Source organism: Scylla paramamosain, unplaced genomic scaffold (assembly GCF_035594125.1).
Source record: "Scylla paramamosain isolate STU-SP2022 unplaced genomic scaffold, ASM3559412v1 Contig9, whole genome shotgun sequence".
NCBI classification, from domain to species: Eukaryota; Metazoa; Arthropoda; class Malacostraca; order Decapoda; family Portunidae; genus Scylla; species Scylla paramamosain.
In genome coordinates this window covers 1,022,501-1,037,443 of record NW_026973674.1, presented here as the reverse complement: position 1 = coordinate 1,037,443, position 14,943 = coordinate 1,022,501, and the positions used below count along the sequence as shown (strand labels likewise).

At 43.2% G+C, this 14,943-nt stretch overlaps 1 protein-coding gene across 1 annotated transcript in view; it reads left to right on the top strand.

The window, feature by feature from the left end:
• Positions 1-449: 449 nt before the first annotated feature.
• The window catches only part of LOC135096954 (peptidyl-prolyl cis-trans isomerase B-like), a 76,597-nt gene continuing 62,103 nt past the window's right edge, over positions 450-14,943 (top strand). Inside the window, exon 1 of the mRNA XM_063998721.1 lies at positions 450-521. Within this exon, the coding sequence (XP_063854791.1) occupies positions 519-521 (3 nt within the window). The 5' untranslated portion in view covers positions 450-518. The remainder of the gene's footprint in view (positions 522-14,943) is intronic.

The window sequence follows — 14,943 nt, the reverse complement described above, 5'->3', positions numbered from 1 at the left end:
TATCAAACTATACAACACACAGCCATCTGCTTGATCTCACTACCTCCTGTTCTCTTATATTGTTAATTTGTGCTTACTCAATTTCAACTTTAATTACCATAATACTTATCTTACACATAATTTTCACTACATACTTTTCTTATGCTTGCTGAACTTTTTAATATCACAATTATTACTCATGTCGTCAGTAACTCACATTATCAGCATCAGCCAGCAACATTAATCGTCACCTGATATTTTTTTTTCCTGATATAAGTTGTCTTAACTATAATCAGCAGCCGCTACATATTTTATAAACTGGGTACTTACACACAGGCTCTCCTCACCTGAAACTATTATCAGTCACAAGAAGGCACCTTCAATAGTGCACCATTCTAATTAAGGCTTATTTTAACTTTCTTTTAAACAAGGAACATCTCCAGTTGTTCAGAACGGTCCGTGCCACCAGACACCACAACAAAATAACGCCCCTGAAGGCGCCGCGCACGGACCGGTACAGACTCAGTGCGATTCCCACCATGGTGCAAGCCATCATCATTAGTATTTCCCTTACCTTTAGGATTAATGTTAAATTTTTCCCCACCCCCTATGTACATTTTCAGTTTTTTAACTGCCTAAATAATAAACCGTTTATTATTATTATTATTATTAGAAGTGCAATGTTTTGTACAATTTCGTTACTTTAACATCTTTTATTCGTCATTATTATCCTAGTCAAGGTTTGTTATTATTTAGCATATTTTTGTTTTTGTTACCAGCACTTCAAATATTATTGTTGTTATTATGAATATATTAAATTGATTTATTTTCTGTTTGGATCACCAGTATTAATGCTTTATTAACACAACACTCCTTCTTCTCCTTCTCCTTCTCCTTCTTCTCCTTCTCCTTCTCCTCCTTCTCCTTCTCCTTCTCCTTCTCCTTCTCCTTCTCCTTCTCCTCCTCCTCCTCCTCCTCCTCCTCCTCCTCCTCCTCCTTCTCCTTCTCCTTCTCGTTCTCCTTCTCCTTCTCCTTCTCCTTCTCCTTCTCCTTCTCCTTCTCCTTCTCCTTCTCCTCCTCCTTCTCCTTCTCCTTCTTCTCCTTCTCCTTCTCCTCCTTCTACTTCTCCTTCTCCTTCTCCTTCTCCTTCTCCTTCTCCTTCTCCTTCTCCTTCTCCTCCTTCTACTTCTCCTTCTTCTCCTTCTCCTTCTCCTTCTCCTTCTCCTTCTCCTTCTCCTTCTCCTTCTCCTTCTCCTTCTCCTTCTCCTTCTCCTTCTCCTTCTCCTTCTCCTCCTCCTCCTCCTCCTCCTCCTCCTCCTCCTCCTCCTTCTCCTTCTCCTTCTCCTTCTCCTTCTCCTTCTCCTTCTCCTTCTCCTTCTCCTTCTCCTCCTCTTTCTCTTTCTCTTTCTCTTTCTCTTTCTCTTTCTCTTTCTCTTTCTCTTTCTCTGTCTTCTTCTTCCAGGCTCAATCATCCTTTCATTCGTCTCCCCACACAGTCCCAACAGCAACAGCATCCATTCCCTTCCTGTCTTCTCCACTCCAGCATCCCCCAAGTCCCTCAGCACCACTTGCGTCATCTTATCCCTCTTTCTGGCATACTTCACACACTCCAGCACCACTTGCTCCACCGTTTCATTCTCTCCCATGTCACACATCTGGTACACTTTGCTGCAGGACTCAAACCATCTATAATTCCTTGCCTTCACATCCATAAACTGTGCCCTCACTCGGAAGAGAACATTACCGCTCAGGCTTCCCTCATACCACTTTTCATACACTTGGGCCTCTTTCTCTCTATACCACTCCAAAGCACTCTCTTGTAGCACCTTATTCTTCCATTCATTCAATCCCACATGCTTTACCACTGTTTATCTCACTCTTCTACTTTCTCTCATCCCATTCTAAACCTTTCCCATTCCCATTCCCTGACAATCATACTCCAGTCACTCTCAACATGCCTCCCCTCAAACCACTGAAAAGCCCATGTAGTTTTTTCTATTTTCACAACATTTTACATATCTACCATTCACATTGTTCATTTATGCATGTGATCCGTCCAGAGGCGTGGTGCTTGATACAGAAACCAGTCAGAGGGTAGGGGCACTTTGAAGGCGAAGCACAAGTGGTAAGGTAAATAGTTAACTAGTAGTATTAATTGGCGACAGTTCATAATAGTTATATCAGCCGATGTTCTGAACTTTGCGTGAGTTCGTGTGTGCGTGCGTCCGTGCGTAATAATACTAGTAGTAGTAATAATAATATTGATACGAAGGCATATCGAGTGATCTCTGAGGCCCTGGGGTCATGAGGAAGTCCGTGTGTGTGTGTGTGTGTGTGTGTGTGTGTGTGTGTGTGTGTATGTGGAATAATGCAATAATTGTAATACGGTACCGTCTGATTGTAGTACTATGAGTGTGTGAAGAAGGAAAAATTGAGTTGTGTCCTCGGGAGTAAAGTTCGAGGTGCGAGTGCCTGTCGCCTCTGTGCCTGCATCTGTGTGTAGTGACTGTATTGCACGGGAACTTGTGTACTGCCGTATGATACATGGACACACGGAAAGGAGTGTTTTCCTCTCTCTGCTCTGTGTGATTGTTCTGAGAGTAACTGGGTGAAGCAGCGCCGCAGCAGCCGTGCCCAGCTGCCCGGGTGAAGTCCTCCTCCTCGACGCTCGTGTTTCCCATCTCGCAGCGTGTGAGGCGCCCCATGCCTGCTGTGATTGTTCGTTTCAATATACGAGTAGATTGTTTTTCCTGTAAGCGCTTCTGTGGCTCATTGCCAACATTTCCCTGTTGCCAGTTGGTGAGAGAGTCCCAGTGTGTACCAGCCTTGTGTTTGTGCGTCTTTTATTGCTTTGTTGAAGCTTGCAGTACGTGTTTGCATTGCCTTCACGTGGTCAGGTGAAGAATCTTGCAGTACTTGCAAGGCTTGTGTTTCTGCAGCAGAGATTTCAGGAAGTCTATGTTTTTCGCTTTATTGTTAAAATTTTAGAAGATTTGTTATCTCGATTATAAATAATTGATAAAGGATTCTTTATTTTCACTTATTTACTGTGGTGAAATTGTTTATCAACACGAATTCTTTGTTCTTTGTTCCAGCCAGTCAGCCTCCAGCCAGTTAGCCTCCAACCAGTCAGCCAGCCAGCCAGCCTCCAGCTAACCAGCCAGCCAGCCAGCCAGCCAGCCAGCCTCCAGCCAGCCAACCAGTCAGCTTCGAGCCAACCAGCCAGCCATCAACCCAGCCAGCCAGCTTTCCAGCCTCAAAGTGTCACGTAGCCTCACGTGACATGAAGACACTGTTTGGAATTGCTGTCGGGGAAAGTGGCTGGATTAGAGATGTGCATGCTAGTCTGGTGTGTGTGTGTGTGTGTGTGTGTGTGTGTGTGTGTGTGTGTGTGAGAGTGACTCGCTCTCCTCATGTTTGTCACACCTCCGAGGATCACACACTTGTTTAGCGATGCCACGCATTTTGTTGTCTGAAGTGTTAAAACATAACTAATGATTCATACAGTTGATAAGTAACTTGCTGGTGAAATATAAGCTCTTTCATTGTGAACACAGATTCCACGTGACTGCCGCGTGAGGAGACGAGTCTGGTATTCAGGCCCACGCCCACCGCTCTCCTTTCTGCCGCCTGACCGGCGCAGGAACGAGCCACTCAGCCCCTCTTGCCGGCTCCCACAGGCATCATCATTATTAAGACTCGGAATTTTTTTGTATTCGTGGCATAAAAGACCATGTTTTATTTATTTATTTTATTTTTTTTTTGTACATACGCTCAATAAATGACTAAGATTGCTTGTAAATCGCAAGTATTTATTTCATCTAATTCCTTCTAAGACAGAGCGCCATCAAAATATGACTGATTGTAAAATTATTGCACAAGATGTACGGAGTCGGTGAGGTGAGAGAAGAAGAGTCCAAGGTTTTGGAAAAGTGTGTTGAAAGACAATGGAAATATAAATGAAATAAAAAAAAAGGTAAGTAAATAAATTAAAAGAAATAGGAACAGAGAAAACTAAAATGTTCATTTTTACTTTGTCATAATTAAACGAACAAATATAAAAGCACAAAACAGAAAAATAAGATACATACTGCACTGTAGGTATATTTAAACAATCTTCAATAAACTTAGAGACACACACAGCAATAAATGCAAAGAAATCCACGGAATTTGAAGATAAAGGACCAAAGGGAAAAGAGATAAGGGAAAAAAAATGATATGGAGATGAATAAGTAAATAAACGTAACAGACGAAGTAATGAGGAGATGTAACAGAATAATGTGTATTAAACAAGATAAATACATGAAAATCACACAGGGAATAACGAATGACTTCATACAAGGGAAATAAACAACAAAACAGATAAACAGAATAACAGGGTGCACGTATAGAATAACATGAATAGATAAATAACAGACAGGAAATAATGAATAACTTCATACAAGGATAGGAAAAAAAAAATTCAGCCGGGAAGAAGGAATATCCATTATTATCACTGCTGCTCAGCCTGGCTGGTCATCAAAAAGCCTGAACATATCTAGAATGCGTGGAATAACAAACATCAACTCACAAACGACTCATACCAACACGAGGAATAAGAGATAAATGAAAAACAAACCCACAAGGACAAAATAATAATTACCTTCATCGCAAAGCCACGAAACATCTAAAAATTCAAGTTAAGCACAAAATTCCAGCCAACAGCAGGCCATAAGTGCGGGTGTTCCTCGTGCTAGGGAGGGGAGGGACACAGCGCTGGAATGGGAGGGGAGGCTACTACATTATAGGGGGGGGGTGTTACTCTCCCATTCATAGATACTATGGTGTCCATTCCTATCTTTCACGGTGTTGAAATTAATTATTTCCGCTTGTTTTTCGCTGATGTTTCTTGACATGAATTGAACTAATTTGTTTGTAAATTAGGTAAATATTTTAAGCTTAATCCCTTAAAATTTTATGGTTGAAATCGGGCTTGAAATGCGTAATTACTCTTAAAACTTCGGCAATATTGGCTTATAAGTAAGAATAGGACGCGTGGCAGTCTTGGTTGGTTGGCGAAGGGTTGAAATGCCTGAACTCTGGCCAATAGCAAGCCAACAGCAGCTCATAAGATAGGGTGTTGTGTTCGTTGACAGTAGGCGTGTCTGGGGGGTGAGTAGCAAGACTGTTGTACTATCTATTGAAGTAATTAGACTATTAATGACGAGTGTGGAGTTTTTATGTTCTTAGCATTTGTTGGCAAATTAGGCGGTTTTAGAGGAAAATATTTAGGTTTTGACTGTTTTTTTTTTCTCATGTCTTATGGTTAAATATTATTTTTTTTTTTCTAGTAGTATTGTTATAGATTAATTAATTTTATTTTGGAGCATGTGTTTGCTTACGTATTTCCGCTTCTATTAGATAACTATCGTACATCTGTTGAATTCAGCCTTTTTCTCGTATATTTTCACAAGTCTTAATTTAGTTATTTTTATCTACTCTTTCCTATGTGTTTAGTTAAGTATTATTGCTTCTTTATCTCAAATATCGTACACTATCTAATAATTATCGTGCATCTGTTGACTTGTCTCGTATATTTTTCGCTACCATTCTTTTAGTTTAATTTTTTGCTATATGTGTTTCGTTAAGTATTGTGAATGGGGAATAAAATAAGTCTAGGGTATAATGAAAGCTTTATTTCCTTTACAAATACGATAAAGACAAGGAAAATGTATAATAAGGCACAAATAAAGGCGGTAACGCTTTCGTGCCCACCGTAACACATAGCTTCTTTCATGAACAGACTCAATTACTACATTTCAGGCTTGAGGCTCCATATTGTAAAGAGACAACACAGGGTAATGTACAAGAAACACGTTATTGCCTTTACAATAAAAGTAAAAAAAAAAAAAAGAGTAGGTCATAAATAAAGCCTTAATTATGTCTTCCTTGTCGCTCGTAATTCCTTTTAATCTTATGTGCCATGTCTTGTTACAGGTAGCAGGCGGATTAGTGCAAGAGGAGTAGAAGAAACATTTTATTGCCTTTAGAATGAAGGAGTAAGCTTCAATAAAAGATAAATGAAGTCTTGTGTGTTCCTTGTCACTAATCTAGTAATTCACTTGTATCTCATCTCTTTGCTCGTATGCTTTTATAAATAACTTCTTCTTCTTCTTCTTTTTCTTTTTCTTTTTCTTTTTCTTTTTCTTCTTTTTCTTCTTCTTCTTCTTCTTCTTCTTGTGTTGTTACGGCTACCCTTTGTTCTGTTTTAACTATGAATGGTTCTTGTGTGTGTGTGTGTGTGTGTGTGTGTGTGTGTGTGTTAGTTTGGTGAACGAGCTATTTACGTACTAACTGTCTGAAGAAAACATATCGTTAATGTGATTTTCCTTAGTATTCCAGTATTTCTGGTGCGATGGTTTACAGAGGCGGGGCTGTGATTTGGCGTGATGTCAGGCTGGAGAAAAAAAATGGCAAAGATGCGTGAGGGAGCGACGTTGGGACAGAACGATGAGAGCACTCACCACGTCTATCTGACCTTACCAAAGCAAAAACAGCCACTCCACCGGGGAGTTGTGCAGCTCTGTATGCTAAATCTTCTTTAGTATACTTATATAAGAAGACTGCGTTGTATTACTGCCTTTTGCCTTCCCATAGCTGCCTCAACTGGACTAGCTTCCCCAGTAGTCACCACCTAAGTGATTGGATGCAGTGCTTAGTATAGTTTATAAGATTCTTTTGAAATTCTTGCTCTCTTTACGAAACGGTCATAGCACCAGTTACATACACATAAGGGTCATCAGTCCGTATCTCTCATCCACAGAGAAGGATATATTACAACAACTATTTCCAGCAGCTGGGAAAGAATCGCCAGCTACGTTCCTGGGAAGAACAGTTGCAATAAGCGACAAACACCAGGAGAGTGGAGGACCTCTCACTGCCACACAAAGTACTTGCCTCCGGAAAAGGTGAGGAGTCACGTCTAAATATATATAGACTGAGTGCCTTGCAGGAAAGTACACTCAGAGGCAAATTAATGGAGACCCATGAAAGCTATATGTATAGACATGGGCGTACTGCGGTAAGTGACTCAAATAACCCTTGAAGCAACTGGCCCACTAACTGTAAACCCTTTCCCCGTTTCCTCCAGGTAGTACGGGCTTGTCTGTACGTCTTCCTTTAGTAAAGCGTGGACTGTGACCGACTAGAACGTGAGAACACTGCTTAGAGCCACGTCTCAGGCGATGACACACGCCAGAGGCGAGGGGGGAAGAACGGGGAGACACCCCACCCAAGCCTACCGACTCACTCACTCACTTCTAGTTGCCAAAAAAAAAAAAAAAAAAAAAAATTACTCTACGGAATATTCTTCTGTTACGACCACAATTTTCGGCCGCTTCGCACAGCTGCTGCAATTCGACTACCTCGCCTGAACTACCTTCTAAGTGATTCAGTGCAGGGCTCAAATTCGGGTGTCCAGGAATCCTCGTAACTCCTGCACTCTTTTCACAACTGGTTTTAATGCCAGGTCACACTAATGAGATCACCAATCTCTTTTACTAACCCACATACAAGGAAGTAATACAACATCTACAACAAACTCCACCCGCTGGGCAAGAATCGCCATCCACGTCTAGGGAAAAAAAAATAAAAACTTTATAACGAGCAACGACACATATATGGTCGAGGTACGAAATCCCGCTGCACTGTCCCCCTCGTATCGAGTCCTCCCACTGTCTAACAGCGTATTATAGCAGCCCATTCGTCCGTAATAGTTAAGTATTGTCTGTCTTCTGTGGTGAAGCAACACGCACAAAACAAATGATGTCATGTATTGAAATTAGCCTCCTTTATACGAAACTATAAAATGTCACATTCATTATGAAGCGCAGTCTTTCCGACGCGGCACTTTTGTCTTCACTGGTACGGCTGCGAGGCGAGGACATCCGCTGATTACAGTTTATAACTGGGCTATGAAAGAGATGAAAGGGGTGAGAACTTCTAATTTTGTGTGTTACGCTGAGCTGGTGTACCCTTCCTCACCTCATCCACATGTCACATCACCCACACCCTCCACTCATTCACCCACCCATTAAACTACCCATTTACCCATCCACCTACCCATCCACTCACCCATCCACACAAACTTCCATACACAAACTATCCAATTATCCATGCACCTACACACCTACAAACACATCCACATCCCGATTACCAACCTACCCATCCAGCTACCCAATCACTCACCCATCCACACGCATCCGCACACCAATTCACCCAGCCACCCATCCAAATACCCACTCACTCATCTACCTACCCAGTGTGTGTGTGTGTGTGTGTGTGTATGTGTGTACCGCTACCTACCCTGCTGACGTTTGTGTATTTTCAAGGTGTTTTGGGAAGGATAGGGATGTTGTTTTTGCTGTTGTTGCTGTTGTCTGAGTGTGTTTTTGCCATGTTGTTCTGTTTTCTGGATGTTTATGGGACGGTGTTTCTGATTTTTTGGGCTATGTTTTGTTACAAATTATATAGATGGCCAAGCTGGCTTCACTGCAAATTTAGGCGTTGCAGAAATCGTCTATCTGGCGCTGTAATGTTCCATCAGTGACCAACAAAATCAAAGCTATATGTATTATCTTTGCCGCTAATCATTGGTTTTAGTCGTCAGTGGCTGAAATGGATAAGGCCAGCCTTTAAAAAGTGGTGACTGAAAAACTGTGTCGGCAGTATCTTGAATCTTTTGTTTCGATGTCATGTAATCTTATTTAATTTATGGATGTGTGGGTGCGTGTTTACATATGTGTGGGCGTGTGTATAGGTATTGTTACGTGTGAGCATAAACTAAACTCTAGGGGATGGACCATGAAGGGGTGTTGCTCACACTAACAATGGAAGGGTTAAAAGAAAAGAGAAAACGAGACATTTTAACTGCTATTTAATATCTTAAAGTTAACCCTTTTAAATTAAGTAACAATACAAAATTGAAGATTATTTAAGTAAGTAAAAGTAAGTAACAAAAATTAAGTAACAATACAAAATTGAAGATTATTTAAGTAAGTAAAAGTAAGTAACAAGGAGTGGCAATCTGAACTGGACTGAATAACTTAAAAGACTGGTTCAGTTAATAACTTAAGCCAAGTTAGTAAATGCATATAGATACAAATTACAAAAATAAACACCTTTACATATACATAATAGAAAATAAATATAAATGTTTGTGTGTGTGTGTGTGTGTGTTTATGTGTGTGTGTGTGTGTGTGGGTGTGTAACACTGGTGTAACTCTTACCACCGCTCTCGAGTGTATACGAGGCTCCCAGCGTATGCCAAGACGACCTCAGAGCTGTAGCGACCCTTGGAGGAGACTGAAGCTCGATGGAACTCCACCCCTCGTTATCGGCTTGGTAGCCTGCTAGAGGTCACGTATCCAGTATGCCTCAAGCTATACACGTGGCAGCGCCACGAGTTGAGAGGCAGGCACCTGGTTCCGTGGTAGAGTAGTCACGTGTGTGACATTTCCCCCTTCTTAGGATGACGCAGAAGGAAGGACTCTGCGTCATTAGAGAAGTGAGGTGGTTCCTGTCCCGTGAAGGTTGATTCCACCAGAACGTGTGTAGTCTGGGGCCCGGTAGATGGTTCTTCTGGCAGTGCTCGGCCCTCGGCTGCCTCCATCGACCGGTTCACAAGGCACGACTGCATCCCCGGCAACAGGATCCTAGGGTCCTCAGGGTCGCGACGGGTAGTGATGCGAGGCGTAGTGGGAAGGCGAGACAAAGTATCAGCAAGGCAGTTGTCCAGTCCCTTAATATGGTGCATTTCAATGTGGTAAGGCTGGAGCTGTAGAGACCACCGTAGCAGACGTTGGTTAGTGAAGCGGTTCCTGTTGAGAAAAGTCAAAGGGTTGTGGTCAGTGTAGATTTGGAGTGGCTGGGTGTTGGACTGAAGATAGTACTCAAACTTCTTGATGGCAGAGATAATGGCTAAAAGTTCTTTCTCGATAGTGCTGTAATTCTTCTGATGGATGTTGAACTTCTCGGAGTGGTAGGCGACTGGGTGAAAGATTCCGTCAGATTCTTGCAGGAGGGCGGCACCCGAAGCTGATGGATGTTGAACTTCTCGGAGTGGTAGGCGACTGGGTGAAAGATTCCGTCAGATTCTTGCAGGAGGGCGGCACCCGAAGCGTGATCACTGGCGTCAGTATGTATGATGAAGGGTTTACTGAAGTCGGCCGCACGCAAAACCGGTTCCCGAGCAAGCAAGTTCTTAAGTTGATTGAAGGCATGTTGGCAGGCAGGGGTCCATTCGTACGCCACATTCCCACTAGTTAGTCTAGTAAGTGGCCCAGGTGCGTCTGCGAAGTTTGGACAGAAACGCCGGTAGAACCCCGCCATGCCCAGGAAGCGGCGGAGCTCGCGTCGAGTAGTGGGAGTTGGGTACTTCAGTACTGCGTCGACGTTAGCGGTCTTGGGCCGGACGGAGCCTTGTCCAATCTGATGTCCTAGGTAGGAGACGGTGGCAGCTCCGAACGTAGACTTCGCCAGCTTCACGGTGAGGTTCGCTTCCTGCAGACGGCTGAGCACATTCTGGATCTGGTACAGGTGGTCATCCCAGTCATGTGAAAAAATAAGAATATCATCTAAGTAAACCAGCACTCCTTTTAATCACTGCATTACCTTGTTCATTGCCCTCTGGAAAGTAGCGGGGCAATTCCTCATGCCAAATGGGGCTACTACATACTGGAAAAGTCCAAAAAGGGTGATGAAGGCAGAGACTATCTGAGCTCTTTCAGTAAGGGCTATTTGATAATACCCTTTTAATAGGTCCAGCTTAGTAACAAATTTGGCTTGACCTACTTCATCTATCAGGTCGTCTACCCGAGGCAGAGGATAGGCGTCAGGAATGGTGACGGCGTTGACCCGTCGGTAATCCGTGCAGAATCGCAGTTGTCCGTCCTCCTTGGGTACTAGGAGGCAGGGTGATGCCCATGGGAAGCTGCTGGGTATAGCCAAGCCCTGCTCTAATAAGTACTGGACCTCCTTCTGCATCTGTTCTCGTTTCCGGGGGTTGACTCTGTAGGGAGACTGCTTGATAGGGAAGGTCCCTGGAAGCACCTTCACATCATGGCCGAGGACATTACAGATTTTAAGATGGTCACCGAACACGTCATACTGAGAGATCAATCTTGAGATATCCAGTGCTCGAGAGGATGAAAGATGACGGAGCTGATCATCTAAGTGTTGGATAATGTAGGTGTTGTTTTGCGTGTCCTTGGGATGTATGGTGTTTGTGTCAATCTCAGTGGTAATACATTTATCATACATCAATGAACACACAGAGGCAGGTTTTAACTCTGAGTCAGCCTCCTGGGGTTCAATGATACCACAGGAAGCTACTCTAGGGGTTGGTTGGGCGCCAGTCACAGGGGTTCTACATTTATACATTTTTAGGAGATTAACATGTATTAACTGTGTTGCCTTTCGGCGGTCTGGAGTGTTTATGATGTAGTTGTTATCTCCTACCTTTTCCACTACCTCATAGGGACCATGATACTTTACTTGTAATGGGTGTTTAGGTGTGGGTATGAATGCAAGGACTTGATCACCTCTATCAAATACTCTAACTCTGGCCTTCTGATCAAAGTGTTTCTTCATGGTGTTTTGAGATTTGTGTAAGTTGTTATCAGCAAAGGTGCGAACTTTAGTGAGTGTGGCTTTAAGGTTGTTCAAGTATTTAGTTACAGAGACAAGTTTGTGGGTAGTAGAATCTAACAATTTGTCTTTAATAATCCTTAATGGTCCCCGCACTTTCCTACCGAACAGGAGCTCGAATGGGGAAACTCCTGTACTCTCGTTAGGTGCTTTCCTGATGGCAAAAAACATGTAGGGGAGTGCGTCATCCCATTCGCTCTCCTGCTCGTGACAGAATTTGCGTAGAAGTCCTTTCAGTGTCTGATGAAATCTTTCTAGAGTGCCCTGTGACTGCGGGTGATAGGCAGAAGACAAGGTTTGTGCGATACCAAGCTCTTTTAACACCTCTGTGAAGAGAACGCTAGTGAAATTAGTTCCTCGGTCACTCTGAATGGTTTGAGGAATCCCGAAGGTAGTAAAGAAGTGGTTTAGCTTGGACACAATAGTGTTGGTGTTGATTTTGCGTATCGGAAAGGCTTCGGGATACCTAGTGGTTGGGTCGAGAATTGTTAGGATATATTCATTACCTTTCTTGGTTTTTGGAAGAGGCCCCACAATGTCAATTATTATTTTATGAAATGGTTCTGAGGGAACAGCAATAGGTTGGAGAGGATAGGGTGGGATAGTTACGTTAGGTTTACCCGCTATCTGGCAGAGATGACAAGTACTGACGTAATTCTTCACATCCTCCCTTAATCCTGGCCAGTAAAAGTCAGCGAGGATCTTCTCACATGTCTTGATGCCCAAGTGACCAGCAAAACTTTCATGAGCGATCTCTAGTATGGAATGTCTGAGTATGGTAGGCACAACCACCTGGTGGGCTTCTGCCCAAGCAGCATCATCTGGGACCTTAGAGGGCCGGAACACTCTCATGAGAACTCCATCCTGTTTGTAAAAGGCAGGGTAATGAGTAATTTGATCTGGAGGGATAACCTTGTCATGAAATTGAGTCAAAGTAGTGTCTTCCTGTCGAGCCTCAGTGAGAAGTTTTTCAGAAAATATTTGATTGAGTTCAAGTGGGGATGGGCTCTTATTTGGAAGTGAGAAAGACTGATCAGATTTCCTTGCTTGTGCACGAGTAGTGACACAAACAGGGAATAAGCCTGGTTGTTGCTCTTCTAACTGTACAGTGGGGTTATCCATCAGCATTGTGTCACTAATTACCAAAGGGGGAGTCACCTTACTGCCAGCTAGGTCATTAGCGAGGAGTAGTTGAGCATTAGGGATGGGTAAGGCTGGTTCTTCACTAGCTCATATTATCACTTCACCTCTTACTAGTGGGCTATCAAGATGTACTTTAGCTAATGCAATGGGGAAGGAGTCATGGAAGTCTTTTAAATATACCTTTTCACCTGTGTAACACTGTTCAATACCAGGGACTGCTGACTTCAGCACTAGGGACTGAGCTGAACAGGTGTCTCTGACAATCTTAACTGGGTGATCCTTGTTATCAATGCTGATGGTGCCTACAGACCTGAAAGGCTCAAATAAGTCTTTAGGTACAGGGAAGGAGGGAAGAGCTTGTATGGAAGCAACTGGCTTGCAGGATATGTTTGAGCTACCTTGCACTTGGGATTAGGACAGTTCTTTATGAGGTGCCCCGGCTGTTTACAAAAAGCACAAAATAGAGGTGGTCGAGTACTACTGCCGGTCATTTTACCAACCCCTGAGTTACCCGAGTTTATCTTACCACTAGGAGTCTCGGTCAGCTTGTCTGAGGTTGCCTTGCGATTCACCAGGGAGAAAAGGTCCGCTAACTGAGCGGCTTTGAGAAGATCTGTTTCTTCTTTGTTGGTGATGTGTAACATTACTGAGTAAGGGAGCTTACGCATGAACTCTTCTAAGGCTAAGAGATTTACTAATTCGTCGTACGTGGTTATCGCGGCTGACTTAAGCCAACGCTTGAGAGCCCTCAGTTTCTCAACGCTTGAGAGCCCTCAGTTTCTCTGAGGCAAACTCTAGATAGGTTTGTTGGGTTTGTTGCGGAGTTTTGAACATTTTTCGAAAAGACTGACAGTATCCTTCTGTGGTAATGGAGTACGCCGCTAGGATGCCCTGTTTGACACAGTCGTAATCCGTGTTGTTTTCGAGGCCGTTCAAAATAGTTAAAGCCTTTTGGCTGAGTTTGGGTTTAAGAAGCCAAGGCCAGTCTTCTCGGGGCAGTTCAAAATGTACTGCTGTGTCCTCGAACTGTCCAAAGAAAGTTTCGGGGTCTTTGTCAGAGAACTGAGGGAGTAGTGAGAGATATTTAGTTAACTTTTGTTTGAGGTCAGCTGTGGTGGTTGATCGAGATTTTAATTGTGCGAGTTGGGTCTCGTGGATTCTTTCTTTTTCTCTCTCCTCTCTTTCTTTTTCTCTCTCCTCTTTCTTTTTCCTCCTTTTCTTTTACATATACCAGATCTCTTTCCGCTTTTTCTTTTTGAAAAGCTAGTTCTTCTCGCCTTAGTTCTCTCTCTTCTCTCTCTCTCTCTTTCTCTTGCTGCCATTAGTTTCAGCTTTTCGAGTTCGAGCATTAAACTGGCGTCGTGCTGTGAAGCAGGACTAGTGGCTTCACCTCCAAGGTGAACTAGGATTTGAGTTCGGAGTTCTTCCTTCCGAATGTCAGACGGATATGAGAGATCAAACTGTCGGGCTATGTACTTTAAATCATTCTTTGTCACTTTGGCAGTTTGTAGCTCCGCCACAGAAGGGTTACTGCAAAATGCGTCCAAGTTTAACTCATGCGACATGATTAATGAGCGTGAGGTCAATTGAACCAAATCAAGTGTGTCTGAGCCCTACACTGAAACCTGATCCAAGACCTAGGTTCGCCACCACGAGTCGGAAGGACCCGCGTGAACGACAGGTTCGAAACCACGAGTCGGAGGGAAATGAGTTCACCCGCGTGCATCGACAGAGACTCGTTTTTGAGTCTAGTTGAGTCAAGGTTAGCAACGCCTTAACTGTGCTTCTGAAGAGGCAACGAATCGAAGAAGTGTAGCGATAATCACTGCCCCAAAATGACTACCATAGAACTAACACTTAAGCACTTGTAATGGCTTGCCGTATTCGCTGCTTTCAAGCAAAGAGTGGAACGCAAGTTCCCAAGTTTTAAGGAGTCTCGGAGTTCGGGGTGAAGGTCACTACTAGGGGAATCGAACCGACACTAAAGCAACACTGAGAAAATCAATTGTCAAGTTTTTAACGCTTTTATGACTAGACGTCGGTACCTCGCGTACTTTTAAAGCGGAAAAACGCAAAAATTCACCAACAAAGAAATAAGCACAACTTCATATACACTCGAGAGCAGGAAAGGAACTA